This window comes from Sinocyclocheilus rhinocerous, unplaced genomic scaffold (genome assembly GCF_001515625.1).
Source record: "Sinocyclocheilus rhinocerous isolate Xijiao unplaced genomic scaffold, SAMN03320098_v1.1 scaffold487, whole genome shotgun sequence".
In the NCBI taxonomy this organism is placed as follows: Eukaryota; Metazoa; Chordata; class Actinopteri; order Cypriniformes; family Cyprinidae; genus Sinocyclocheilus; species Sinocyclocheilus rhinocerous.
In genome coordinates, this window is record NW_015662061.1 from 200,035 (window position 1) to 215,027 (window position 14,993).

Consider the following 14,993-nt stretch of genomic DNA (forward strand, 5'->3'; position numbering starts at 1 on the left):
CGGGGGAGAGATGAGCTCTCGTGCCTCCGTTGGTAAAAAAAAATGAGCCAATCAGCATCGAGTGTTGACTTTCAGCGCTGAGGAGTGTTGAGAAAAGAAACCTCGTAAGGGAGGCTAGCCTCCCTTCTGATATCAACCAATCATCATAGAGACGTAAATTACGTGATATTAGTTTGAACGTCTCCCGCTGCGCTGATAATGTACCAAGCACTTATGATGAGTAGCGATATTGAATATTTGATTGCCAACAGATTTACCAAGCTGTCATTCAAACAGTATATATACAAATTTTAAAAAAGGGAAAACTTGCCTAACTGGATATAGGCCAGTGCTCAAAATATGCAAATGTCTTCAAATCACCACATCGCGTCTGTCTATAAACGAGCTGCAGTGCACGCTGCACAGTTGACACAGGAATTGTCACTTGCACAATCGAGGCAGTGTCACATCGTCACGAAATCGTCATCACTAAAGTTTATAAATTGCATTACTTTTTCATTCTTGCCAGTGTTTAACCATTCAGCGCTCGCACGCTCTCCTGGAGACCATGCGCTCCTGCACATTTGCAGCGCAGGCAGTGTCACATCGTCACGAAATCGTCATCACTAAAGTTTATAAATTGCATTACTTTTTCATTCTTGCCAGTGTTTAACCATTCAGCGCTCGCACGCTCTCCTGGAGACCATGCGCTCCTGCACATTTGCAGCGCACACACACACACACACACACACACACATAATGCCAGGTACACATTACTCCGTTTGCAGTGCGAATGCGGTGCGTATTTTTTCCGCGCTCATGTTAACGGATTAATAAAAGCGTTCACTGCACACGGTTGCGGTCTGGCAGTGCGTTCAGGAGCGGTGCGTCTGCAGCAGTGCAGAGATCGTTTCCACACCGAGTCTATTTTTGCTGCGCTGCAAGCACTGAATGAAAGTAACAGCGCATGTTTTGCAGTAAATATGAACATGGATTGACACGAAAATGTAGTAATTACACCGTTATAAATGATTAAAAGAAGGCTTTAAAAAGATCGGTATCGGCAGATATTGCTTTCTATGATCGGCCTCAAAAATCCTGATCGGAGCACCCCTAGTTTCTAGTATGCCTAGTAAGACCTTAATTAGCTGGTTCAGGTGTGTTTAATTAGGAGCTAAACTCTGCAGGACACCGGCCCACAGGTCTACAACACTGCAAAAAAGCTAAACGATTATTACAAATTGTTTAAGAAAAAGTGACCAGTTAAAGTGCCTTTTTCCTTAAATATTAACCTGATGCAAAAAAAAAAAAAACACCCACACATGTCCATGTTGTCAATCAATCAACAATTGATGTATCAGCTCTGCAGGTGTTATCTAAAACATGTGCATAGTAAACAGCCGTGGTGAGAACATATCAAAGAAAAATCTGCAACATATTTTGCTGCACTTATCTTGCTAGCTTTTAAGTTTTACGGCTTCAAGTCTTGCCAACATGTTTTGGATTGTACAGACTATATCTCTCACCAGCACATAGGTGGGGAAACCTAATTCAAATTCCATAAAGATAAGCTAATGTAAGATAACAGGTGATGCAAGCATAAATTGACACAGTAAGAGTGAATGAGCAAAATACATAAATACAAATTCTCTACGGGGGTCTCATAATATATCTTCACCTAAACCCACTTTAAACTGTCAAAGATCAGGCACTGATTAGCAATGCTGGATTATCATAGAAGTACTCACAGAACTAGGCTAGAGAAACAGATAACAACACCATTGACATATTCACACTTCACATGCACATAAATCATGCAGGGAACAGCATGTTGCATCAGACCACTGACTCATTTATTCATTTATTTATGCTGCAATATTCATGAGCACAAGATATTGCAGCATAAATATAGAAATTATTTAATATATAGTCTCCTTAGCTGGAAAATGGAAAGCAGTTTTAGTTGGATGCAGGGCTGGGCAAAAAAATCGAATGCGATTTTCATGCGCATCTCGTCAGCCGCTCCTGTGATTAGTAGTAAATCTTCAGCACGTGCTTTCAGATGGAGCGGCATTTACTACACAGAGCCATAGTTCACTGACAAGCTACACAAAATCACGTTCAAAATTGCAGGCGATTCATTGCCGATTTTGAATGCGATTTTGTGTAGCCTGTCAGTGAACTATGGCTCTGTGTAGTAAATGCCGCTCCATCTGAAAGCACGTGCTGGAGATTTACTAATAATCACAGGCGCGGCTTTACTGACGAGATGCGCATGAAAATCGCATTCGATTTTTTGCACAGCCCTAGTTGGATGTAACAAGTATGCAATGCCTACTACACCCGCATACCAATTTTGCACTGGCAAAAATAGATTATGAATTAAAATGACTCGAGAAGGGTTTAAGATGGGAATTTACCTGTATATTCAGGCTGGAAACCACCACATCCCCTGTAGGAGTTATTATGGGCAGGTTTTCACATTTGATGCCCTGTTCCACATCAATCACGTTACCTGAGCAGACACACACAAACATGACAAGACAATTACTTCATGTAAATGTACAGTATACTGTAGAATATAAAAGTACTGATTACTATGTACTGTTCAGTATGTACTTAAAATTCACTACTGTTCAAAAGTTTGGAATCTGTAAGATTTTAAAAAATGTTTTAAAAATGTTTTTTATGCTCACCAAGGCTGCATTTATTTTACAGTAAAAACTGTAACATTGTAATATTGTATTTCTATTTTACTATATTCATATTATACTATATTAAATCGTAAATTCCTGTGATGCAAAGCTGAATTTTCAATGTTAAAAACAGATGTGCTGCTTAATATTGTTGTGCAGGTGGTGATTCATTTTTTCAGGATTCTTTTCAGGATGAATATAAAGTTCAAAAGAACAGCATTTATTTCAAATAGAAATCTATTGTGACATTATAAATGTATTTACTCTCACTTTTGATCAATTTATTGTGTTCTTGCTGAATTTTTCTTAAAAAAAAAAAATCTTACTGACCCCAAACTTTTGAACGGTTGTGTACTTTAATAAAGGATGCACCTGTAACTGTTTAAACTGTAATATGCTATAATGTTGTAACATGACCTCATTTAATTCAGCAAATGGCGTCCAGTTATTGCCTTGAAAATTGTAAACCAATTTTGTGTGCACTTTTGGAATACCAATCAAATAATGAGAGAGAAAACAAATCGAAATTCACAGTTTAAATTGCTTCTAGTTTATTTGCCACACTGGAAATGGAAGATAAAGTTGAGCACATTGCATTGTGGGATACAGAATTCCGAGCAGTATGCACTAGGGGTTGAACGACTTCTGATTTTTTAAAGTCGACTTTTATGTGATGAAAGTCGAGTCAAAGTCGACTAGTCGCTGATGACGTCATTAATGAACAAATAAGTCTGGAGCTGTGATAAACACCTTGTGCAAAGCTATGGCATATGACACAGCGCTGCCCACATGGCTGTTGCTCCTATAACAGCTTTTTTTTTATCAGTTCTTTTGTCTTTGGGTCGTTATATTTCTCACAGATTTCTGCTCATTCTAAATCAGATACAGATAAAGCAGCACAGTAAAGATTAAGAAATATATGCTTGAACTTTTTCAGTTTCTAAGCTATTTTATTGAGAAATCACAGAACAGTGTTGACAATACATTTCCGCGCTGAATGATTCTGTGTGCGCGCGATCTGCGCGTGATGTACGAGCTACTGTCTGCAATGTGTGTGTGTTACAGTGCAGCAGCGCATTAGATTAGAACGCCGATTAACTTACCTACCTGTACAATAAGCGGTTTAAAACGTGCATTCTCTCATTCAATTTCGAGCATCCAGTAATATAACCTCACATGTCTTGTGGAGCGCTTTCAGAGTATGCATTTATTTGTCATTTTAACTGTTTGGAAACGGAGCGTAAATGTGGAAGTCCTTCAAAGATTTCTTATCCTGTTGCGCCCTCTATAGGACCAGCGACTAGTCGACGTCAAGCTTAAAGCGTCATGGCAGAGCACTGAAGTCGACTAGTCGGTGCAACCCCTAGTATGCACTGACTGTATAGGATACATTTCGTCAAATGTAAGCCACCTGCATATTGCATGCATATAGATAATTGGTTATACTGTGCAAAGTAAACATACTTTCTGAAGCTGTAGATAGTACACTCTTTCAGTCATAGCTATATATTCAACTGAAGTTGATCAAACCTCTGATCTGGAGCGGTCCCTCCACTCTCATGCCATGTTTTATCTTCCGAGCCGCCCCTGTCTCCTCTGGCTTCACCTCTGAGGCCGAACGGCGGTACATCCCAGCATGCACATCCTCAAACACCTCAAACATCTCATACACACGAGCCGTATATCCAGCCAGCTCTGTGACCTGTGAGATGACAGAGTACTTTTTAGTCATTTTCACACATGAAACCCTGCATAAGCAACAGTTTTTGACTGAAACAACTAGTCTGGAGGCAGGAAATGATTTATTTGGAGTTGAATGCACTATGAGTTTAGCTCTAACCCTAATCAAACACACCTGAGTTTGCTTATCAATGTCTTCAGGATCATTAGAAAATCACAGCTAGGTTTGTTTGATTAGGGTTGGAGCTAAACTCTGCAGGAAAGTGGATCTTGCGAGCCAGATTTGAGGATCACTGCTGTAGACAATTTCAGATTTACCGTGCCCTAAACATCAATTTTAGTGTTTGTTTAGAACTTTTTTTTTTCACTGCTTAATCTAGATTTGAAAGTGCTTTTTGAAAAGTTATTAGGTGAAATGCATCTCACCTCTTTGTAGGAGATCATGATCCTCTCCACCGCATCAGCTGCAGCGTTCAGAAGGTTCCGGGCCGTGGTGAAAGCCTGTGTGCGTTCACTCACCAAGTCCTCCTCCTTCATCACCAGGGCTGCCTGTTTCACATCCTCTGAATCTGAATGGACGTCACAAGAACAAGACTATGAGAAAAATATCAAATGATGAAAGAGAAGACTGGAGTAATGATGCTGAATATTCAGCTTTGCATCACAGGAATAAATTACATTTTAAAATATATTAAAATAGAAAACAGTCATTGTAAATTGTAAAAATATTTCTCAAATATTACTGTTTTTACAGTATTTTTTTACCAAATAAATGCAGCCTTGGTGAGAATAAGAGACTTCTTTGTTTAAAAAAAAAAGTCTTACTGACCCCAAACTTTGAATGCTATTACAGAAGTGAACATCAGGTACAGTACAAAAAAAAAAAAAATTGTCCCCTTTAAGAACACCATATCAACACATGCTCAAGGATGTTCAAGGAAGTTTTGAATTCACAGAGCCAAAACGTCTGGAGCCACAGACGCAGAGAAGAGAACAGAAACTACAGATAATCATAATTGAATCCATACCATATTTAGAATATCCGGTGGCAGTGATGATGGGCACGGCGACCATGACCAGGCCCGATGCGCTCCAGAGATATTTCATCAGGAACTGTTCCAGCATGACATACCAAAGCCTCTTGAACAGGATCAGGTTAATCTGCTTGGACAGCGAGGCGTAGCTCTGCTGCAGCTGCAACATCTCGATCTGCGCAGGGCACAGACGCAGGCACGCAAACACGCACGCAGACACCCATACACACAGATACAAAGGCAACAAGATAACATCAAACTGAGGAACACGCAAGCTCACATGCAGATTAGTTTCCAATAATAAAGTGTCCAATCATCTTTTTTGTACTAATAGGAAATATAAATTTTTAAGCATCAAATCAGAGCATATTAAAATAATCATGAAGGTTAAGAAGTTAAATGAGTTAAGTGCAATGTGTGTGAGTGTGAGCCTCGGGTCAGAGAGGCGAATGCAGACTTTTGCCCCAATTCCAGGGCCTTCTTTGTATTCAGACACGTCACATGACCTCTCTCTATGAACACTTTCCCTAGCCATATGACTGTGAAGTTCGGGAACATTTCCCATTGCAGGGATGGGGCACTGTTTGTTCAGCAGGGACATTTGATTTGTCATTGGGACACATGAACAAAATGACCTCAAACACCTGTTTTAAAGGGATAATTCACCCATAAATAAAATTTCTATCATCATTTACTCACCCTCACCCCCAAAGCTACAGTATCCATAGAACACAAAAAAGGATAAAGCAAGGGTTTTTAAACTAATGATGATCTCTACATGATCTAAATATCTTCTTGCAAGCGATCTCTTTTTTAAAACATATATTCTCTTCAGCTCACCAAGGCTGCATTTATTTGATTAAAAATACAATAAAAAATATTGTAAAATATTATTACAATTTAAAATAACAGATTTCTATTTGAATATATTTCAAAACGTAATTTATTCCTGTGATGCAATGCTGAATTTTCATTTTTTGAAAACAGTCATACCGTTTAATATTTTTGTGAAATCTACATTTTTTAGGATTCTTTGATAAATAGAAAGGTCAAAAGAAAAGCATTTGTTTGAAATAGAAATCTTCTGTAACATTATAACTGTCTTAACTGTCACTGGATCAATTTAATGCATCCTTGCTAAATAAAATCTTAATTTTTTTCAAAAACTAAAATCTTACCGACCCCAAACTTTTGAACGCTAGTGTATATATTTACAAAATTAAATAATTCGTTTTTATATTGTCAGTGAAATAAGGTCAAAAAAAGTGATTAAAACTGGAAATGCATCTTGTGTTTGTTTAACAATTTTTACAATGAATTATTCTACACAACAAAAAGTGCTCTACAAAACCCCAGCAAGCAAGCCAATTATATTAAAATAACAATATAATATATAATATAATTACATATGTTGTATAAGACAATATTACATTAAATTTGTTAAAAATAAATTGATTGCATTAACATGTAATAATATTTTATATTAACATAAAATAAATAAATATATAAATAAAATAACACATTAAATAATAATAAATTAAATCATATTTTATTATTAAATACAAATAATAATAATAATAATAATAATAATAATAATTAATAATAATAAAACATTTGTAACTTTATTTTTTATTTAGGCCCCCAGTTTGAAAATCAAGAAAGCACCACAAAAATCGTGTTCTATATTTCAAATATTTTTAAGCTATAAAATAGCATTGTGTGAGAAGCAGATTGAAATGTATTCACTGAGCAACTTCACTTTTTGATCGCTGCTGGACACTGTTTTCATGGTATGAAAAAGAGCAAGGTGAACATGCTGCTAAACATCTCCTTTTGTGTTCCAAAGTCATACACATTTGGAAAGACATGAGGGTGAGTAGCTTAAATGGTGACAGAAAACTAACCCAAGAGGCTATTCTCTTACCTTATGTCCTCCATAGAAGGCGATCTCCTCTGAATTGGCGATTATGCGTGAATGCATGTATCTCAGGTCACCTTTCCTCCTGGCTTCCTCGGCCACCAGCTTACCAAAGCGGGGTGAGAACGCTCTCAGAATCTTGGCAGTAAGTGCCACCACAATGCCAGCTATGATGGAGGGCCATGTGGTGTTGGCACCTTTCGACTCGGCGGTTTTAATGAGAGTGTAACAGGTCACCACTACATCGAGGATAGGCTTGGTCAGGTTCGAGTACAGATGAGCCACAGAGGCAGCGAACATCACCACATCTTCGGTCAAGGACTGATCAGGGTTCGCCAGCCGGCCGTCCATGTTGCTGACACGGTAATACGTCTGATCGCTGAAATACATCATGTAGGCGTGGGTGACCAACCGGGTGCGAAAGGCGAGGGTCAGCTGACCCTCCAGGTAACGGATGGCACTGTTCACAAATGTGGCGGGAATGGCAATGAGCAGCCATTTAGTTAACTCAACCACAAACGCCCTGGGGTCTTTCTTCACAATGGTTTTCACTATTTGCCCATCCAAATTGGCTACATAGATGGAGAGAAAGGTGCGTGAAATGAGGGCTAGAGAGTGGAAACCGAGCAGGCCGAGTTCTTTGCAGAAAAGCCGAGGAAAGAGGATTTTCAAGAGATGAATTAACCTCTCGAAGAATTCACGGTTCACAGCCGGGGAGCTTTTCTTTTTCTTTGCGGCTTCCACTTCTTGAGGTTCTCCATTAGAGGTAACTGGGTCTGTGGCCTTAACCTGTTTACTAGTCCTTCCTTTGAGCTTGTCATATACATAAGGGGAAAATTTCTTCGCACCATATAGCCCAACTAGAAGGAGAATGGTGTTTCTCACAAGGGGTTTCTTCAGCTCAGAGGGCAGTTTTGAGTACACAGACATTTTTCTTTGTAGCTTATCGATACTGAGATCATTCAAAATGAAGGTTATTGAAAAGCAGGTTGCTAAAGCACACAGCTATACGGATGTCTATTCATGTAAACTAATAGAAATGCGATTTCAGCAAACTGACAGCATATCGAACACCTTCTATTGGAAACCTCAAAGGTTTCAGAGACAGCAATGAGATTAAATGGAGAAAAGTGGAGAGTTGTATGTAATTTTGTTATTAGGACACTGCAATCTCACAAACAAGTGTCTCCTCCAAAGTTTCAGAAGAGAAACCAACTCAGATATTTCTCATTCTAACAAACAATCCCAGCCATACACATGAAGGCCTTTAAACTCTAACGTTAACTGCATGTCAACAGTCTCATCTGTGTCTATATTTGTTTCTGCTAAGGAGTTTAAGAAGCATCAGAGACAGTTGACACTTGTGTTATGACAGATCTCCTCTGAACGACTGCTGTGGGAAATGTTGTTTGTTTATACGATAAGTTAAATGTTAATATGTTGTAAGTAAACTAACGTAAAATATACTTTAAGTGTAAATAAACTGGCAAACAACATGTCCTGGCTTCAGAGGTAGTTCAAACGACAGCTAGCAAGCTAATAAACTCAAGAGTAACGTTACTAAAAACAAACAGCGGGGTGACACAAAAACTATATAAAACACTATTTACACGTTTACATCTCCACTATATTGAATCAGACAGCATGTAAATATCAAATAAGTGTCGTTTGAGAAGCGGTGCTAGCGCCGCTGGCTAATATAACGTTATTCGCTTTACTTCAACTTCCTCCGTCCAAATTTCCGTCTGTTTTGATCCACGTAAAGGTCATTTTCACAGCAGATCGGAAATATGACAGACCCTCATCGTGACGAGCACATGCAGTCTCTGTCATTTAGCTCATTAAACGGTCCGAGTGCAGAATTAAAGCCGCCGGTGTGTGTTTTGAGTCCGGGGGTAAATCCATCAGCCTCACCGGAGCTCCGGCGGTAGAATCACAGTAAACTGCGCCGATAGGTGGAGTAAACACGGACATTACTCAGTCACGCCACATATTACAAAAGTCACACACGACTGTTGTTGTTATCATCACTGGCGTTTTTCACTATTATTGGCGCTTTTAGTTTTACTGTGGCAAGATATGTTGTATGATATCGATCTATAATTCAGTTCAAATAGGGTTGGCATGATTGCAGGACAGATAATACATCACCAAAGCTGGTAATTATGCAGAAAAAAACATCTATTAATATGATATTACATAATACATCAAGGGTGTAGAATTAGTAGGGACGCTAATGTCCAGGGACTAAATTGTACCAAGCAATAATTTTGATCAAACAATTAAATTATGTCCCCATGATGCCAAAACCAAACCCCTTGTCAAACTACGCCCTTGTAATACAATATCAGTAAATTATGGTAATACTTACTCAACTGGTAAGTTTAAGTTATCAAGAAGCATTGAAACGTAACTCTGCTGAGAATAAAACCCTGCTAAAACCAGCCTAAACTGGTTGGCTTGTCTTAGCTGGTCAGCAGGCTGGTTTTAGCCACTTCTTTAGCTGGTCAGGCTTGGAGACCAGCTGGCCAACCAGCTAAAACCAGCTTAGTCAGGCTGGGAGACCAGCTAAAACCAGCTACTTCCAGCTTAAACCAGCCAACCAGCTTAGGCTGGTTTTTGCTTCTTTTTTTCAGTTTATTAAATAATTTATTTCATGAGCTGAATAAACTAGGCCTCATGTAGGCCGTGTTAAATAACACAGATGACTACATATGACCAAAAACACTTTATTAAAAAGACACTTTGTACAGTCTTGGTTTTTCATTAGATTTTTTTTTTTCAATAGAGATATAAAATGTTGAAAACCAAAGAGAAAACAGCAAATTAGCCCATATACAGTTGGAAAGGTTTCTTCCGAAAGTGATAAAACATGAGCAGGAAATAGCAATTAAAGAGTTTTTGGAAAAGGAATTTTAAAACGGTTACTGGGGAAATACAATCTTCAATAGTGTCCACAACATGGAGGGAACATCTTCAAAAAGTGTTAGCATTTGGTACCATGATGTAGAAGTAAAACAGATATAACAAACTTCATTGATTTTATTTGCCTTCAGTTTAAATCAACAGTTATTAAGTCTTTAATCAAAAATAAAAGGCTGTTATCCTTCATATTCATCGTACTTTAGATCTTTGTTTTCAACAGAAATAATCGTATTTCACACAAGTGTAAGATGATCTTTCAAAACATTTGACATAGATGACCTCAGCAAGGTTTTACAAGCATCATAAACATTCGGCAACTTTCTCACAGGTCTCTTGTGTTAAAGTCTGTGTTTATTAAAAAAAAAGATAAAGGAAAGAAAAAATGGTATTTCTATTAGTGACACTTCCATGCATCAGTGGTGTTGATTCAACTGGACAGACCACAATCAAAGCAGCTTTCAGTGTAGTCCTGAGACAAGCACGGCAGCATTTGGTGACAAAGTATCTGAGAAAGTTTGGATTGCTTCAGTAAGTTCAACTCTCAGCTCTATATTCTACAGATATATTCGTGGTGAAGGCATTTGACTTGTAGAAGCTTTTCAAGACCTACATCAAGATGCCTACATAATGATAACACAATGAACCAAATAAAAATCAAGGAACAATAGAGAAGGAATAACGACGAACAGATACCCGCATGCATTGGTACATCAAGTTTTTTTTCAGAAGCGAGTACTAACACTAAGAAACATAGCAGACTACATCTATTGTTTAGAGGGGATTAGCCAGCAATCCAAATGCCTGTTTTGTTTTGTTTTTTTCAGTCATAAAGAGAGAATAAAATCTGTAGTTTATAAGCAGAAGCCTAATTCTTTATTTAGACCGGCTGTGAGAAATACACATAGTGATAAGTCATTGTTTCTGCAAGTCTTCTCCGCCATATTTGCTAGGCACAATGGTCAAGGTTGGCATCATTAGTAGGCAACGCCACATTCTGAGTATCACAATTCAAATAAATTCTAAAGGAGGGTGCGGGAAAATTACTAGTCTTGGCAAAGTCCTAATTTGGTTAATTAATCCTTTTCATTTCATGCAATCTAATTACTGAGAGATACAGTAAATATTGACATCTGCAGTCAATCCGATAGGAAAAACAATGAACAATTGCAATTAAGGCGCTACACACAAGAAGCTGGTGATTCTTGCGACAAGCACTGCACCTGGCAGGACGCTTTGCACGCATCTGCAGTGGATGCTGCTGATTTCAATGGATCCAGAACCCCCTCAAAACAGATCATGGGGCTCCTCCTAGAGGTCGTTTCTATAAATTCCTGATAGTTTTAGGAAGAGGACACAAGTAAGAGTGATATTTCGACCCCAAAATCGAAATAAAAATAAGATTTTTTTTTTTTTTCTCAGTATTTTTAAAATAATCTTCTCCCTAAATAAAATGAAGTCTATTTTTAAAAAACCTATTATTATTATTTTGCATTGTGACATGATTTTCATGACAACTAAGCACCTTTCCCTCTCAGTTCTCATTATCATAACGCATCCGGTTGTTTTGCTTTTGAGTGTCTTTATATTTCTCATTATTTTTAGTGATCATGCACATTATATTTTTATTACAGTAATTAAAATTCATCCTGTCCAGAAAGGATTCTTTTTTTTAAATCAGCATAAATCCAGCAAAATAAGTACTATGATGATCCTTAAATCCATAAATAATATGATTATTTTCTTCTATTACAGTAATGAGAAAGTGCATTTTCTTGTCATGAAAATGTCATAATGCAAATCTTTATTCAGGTACTGATTTCTTTTTTTTTCCTTTCTTTTTTTTAATGCAAATCTTAATATAGACCTAAAACAATTGCTTTAAAATATCATTTTTCTTGTGATTTTGGAGTAAAATTAGTTTTCGACAGATTTCATGAAATTCAACCTTTCATTCTGGTTTCATTTTTATATAAAAAAATGCTATTTTTAAATACATCAAATGTCATTTATCCTTTATTCTACCTGTGAATTTCTGTTTTCTCAGTGATTGTGGATATTAAAACTGTTATACAATTACAGCCTGAGGAAATAGAAAGCATCATAAATACGAGTGATACAGATAAAGATGTTGTTGGAGCTGCACAGCGACCTTTGTGCCATTCTTAAAGTCATCGTCCTGAATGAGCACATTTATATTCCTCCACGTTATGATTAGTAATAAAGATACTAACGGAATTATACATTTCATGAAATACTGACTCTATAACAGTCCATCAAAGTTTTAAGATTTGGCTTGTTTTTTTCTCCTACATATTTTAAAATTGCTACTCAGAATGACAAAACGAAAACTCAAATGATTAATTTTGTCTAAACACAGTCTTCTTGATTGTAATTTGCATAGAAATATTTCCATAAAAACATTGAGAAGATCCTGATTCGTTTTTTCAAAAGGGCCTTAAAATGTCCAGTACGACTTTTGGAAGGTCTCGTGGATTCTCATGAACAACTAGAACTCTTTGTATATATTTTGTGACAAATCCATATCAAGGAAATAGTGTGATAGAATGAACTCACATTGTACACTGATAGGAATGTGCTGACATATTGTCTCGTTTGCCAGAGCTTGCTACTACTTTTGCTGATTAAAAGGGAAACTACATAAGAAGTCTGCAGGAACCCAGAGATGATCTGAAACTAGAAGAGAGCTTGATTTCATGCTGAAAAGGGTCTTGAGTACGAGTATTTGTCCCATGTCAGTGGTAGCTTAGCATATGTTAGTATAACAAGGATGTTAGACTGATTTCTGTCAGAATTATTCAATTCTAACCACTGAAAGAAGCAAAAAGTCTCTTTGATAGTCCATTATGGCATTCTCTCAGTCTGCCATTCCATACACACGTAAGCTGGTGTTTGCTGTAGTCTCTTTGTGTTTGTGTCTATTTTTCGTTTGCGCATCAGACCAGCGTGCCTGGCGTGGGTCTGTCATTACTGCTCTCTTTAAGTGTCATGTCCTGCATTTTAGATGAAAAGGTATCTTGGTACAAAGAAAGCTCCATCGACCTATAAGTGATGAGAAAGAAGAGGCGACAAAATCAGATATGATAGGTAATATTTAAGAAAAGGAACTATATATAAAATATATATAACATAAATGTTTGGGGTCATTAAATTATTATAATTTTTTTATTCAGCAAAGATGCATTAAATTGATCAAAAGTAACAGCAAAGACTATATTCGTACAAAAAAAACAATTTTTTTAAATGAATGCTGTTCTTTTGAACATTCTATTCATCAAATAATCCAGGAAAAACATGTATCAGTTATCACAAAAATATTAAGAAGCTCAACTGTTTTTAAAAATGATAAAAATAAATGTTTCTTAAGCAGCAAATCAGCATATTAGAATGATTTCTGAAAGATCATGTGACACTGAAGACTTGAAGAATGCGTCACAGGAATAAATTACATTTTAAAATGTATTCAAATAGAAAACAGTTTTATTAAATTACAATAATATCTCACAACATTACCTATATTTTACAATGTTTAACTCTATTTTTGGTCAAATAAATGCAGCCTTAGTGAGCATAAAAGACTTTTTGCAAAAACATCTAAAAAATATTACCAACCACATACTTTTGAATGGTAGTGTATATAACAAATATAAACGATTTAAAATATTTATTTCATGTTCATTTAAAAATATACTATTGTTCATTGTCGTTTCTTGTTCAAGGATCACATGACACTGAGAACTGGAGCCATCAAAGGATTTAATTACATTTAAAAATGTATTAAAATTGTTTTTTAAAATTTAAATATTATTTCAAAATAATATTTCAATATAAAATAATTAAAAGATTAATTTAGAAACATACTATTGCTCATTCAAAATATATTATTATTTTTATTCTTAATTCAAAATATTGTAATGAAAATTCATTCAATAAATTATTAATGTGTACAACTTAAAATGTGAAATGCATTAGTATGTATAATACCAAATGCATTCATTTTTATATATATATTGCATTTATATTACATTTATTTAGTAATTAAAATTTTTACTGAAACAAGGGCTTCTTTATAAATGTGTCTTGATGAATGTATGTTTTTATTCAGTCTGCAATTACCTGCCGTGTAGAGGGTGTCCATGAAATGTGGCTGACTGGGGGATGTGTGGATAGGACGTGTCTGTTTGGAAGGACTGTGGCTGGTGTTTGAGTGGAGGATGGGGGTGTGAGTTGTGCAGAGAGGACGTGGTACGCCTGCGCTGAGTCTGCGTCCCCTCTTTGCCCTTCCCTCCGTTGGCCATCTGTCCCAGCGCATTCCGCAGATACCAGTCTCTCAAACCCTCCAGTGCCAGGGCCTTGTGCAGGCTGCGCGTGGGGTCGTCGGGGGTCGTGGGTGCGGAGGAGTCAAGAGGGTAATGAGGTGGCCTGTGGGGGTGGTCGATCTGCTGGTTATGTGTGGCGGTACCATTGGAGGTGTTGGTTTCGGTGTAGGCAGAGAGCAGGATGGACTCTTGCTGGTGCTGCTGTAAGGGAACGAACGGGCCACAGGATTTGGTGCGTGACACTTTGACTCTCCGTGGCTCGCCGGGTTTCCCTCTCAGCATTAGAGGGCTGTAGGCCGGAGGGCCGTTGCCTAGGATAAGCTGCTGAGATTGGGCAAAGCCGTTCCTGTAAGGAGGCGGTGGAGCACTGGGACCGTCGGCCCACGGCCTGGTTTTTGCATTTCTTTGCACCTGCAGTCTTTGC

General features: G+C 37.3%; 2 protein-coding genes across 2 annotated transcripts in view; both read right to left on the reverse strand.

The window, feature by feature from the left end:
• LOC107727428 (ATP-binding cassette sub-family D member 1-like) overlaps positions 1–9,233 on the reverse strand; it is a 21,276-nt gene extending 12,043 nt beyond the window's left edge. Inside the window, exons 1-5 of the mRNA XM_016537300.1 lie at positions 7,314–9,233; positions 5,384–5,564; positions 4,782–4,924; positions 4,206–4,377; positions 2,400–2,494 (exon numbers count right to left, since the gene is read on the reverse strand). Coding sequence (XP_016392786.1) covers positions 2,400–2,494; positions 4,206–4,377; positions 4,782–4,924; positions 5,384–5,564; positions 7,314–8,237 — 1,515 coding nt within the window. The 5' untranslated portion in view covers positions 8,238–9,233. The remainder of the gene's footprint in view (positions 1–2,399; positions 2,495–4,205; positions 4,378–4,781; positions 4,925–5,383; positions 5,565–7,313) is intronic.
• Positions 9,234–12,149: 2,916 nt separating this feature from the next.
• Positions 12,150–14,993, reverse strand: part of ccdc120a (coiled-coil domain containing 120a) — a 28,291-nt gene continuing 25,447 nt past the window's right edge. Inside the window, exons 11-12 of the mRNA XM_016537292.1 lie at positions 14,367–14,972; positions 12,150–13,292 (exon numbers count right to left, since the gene is read on the reverse strand). Of these exons, the coding sequence (XP_016392778.1) occupies positions 13,187–13,292; positions 14,367–14,972 (712 nt within the window). The 3' untranslated portion in view covers positions 12,150–13,186. The remainder of the gene's footprint in view (positions 13,293–14,366; positions 14,973–14,993) is intronic.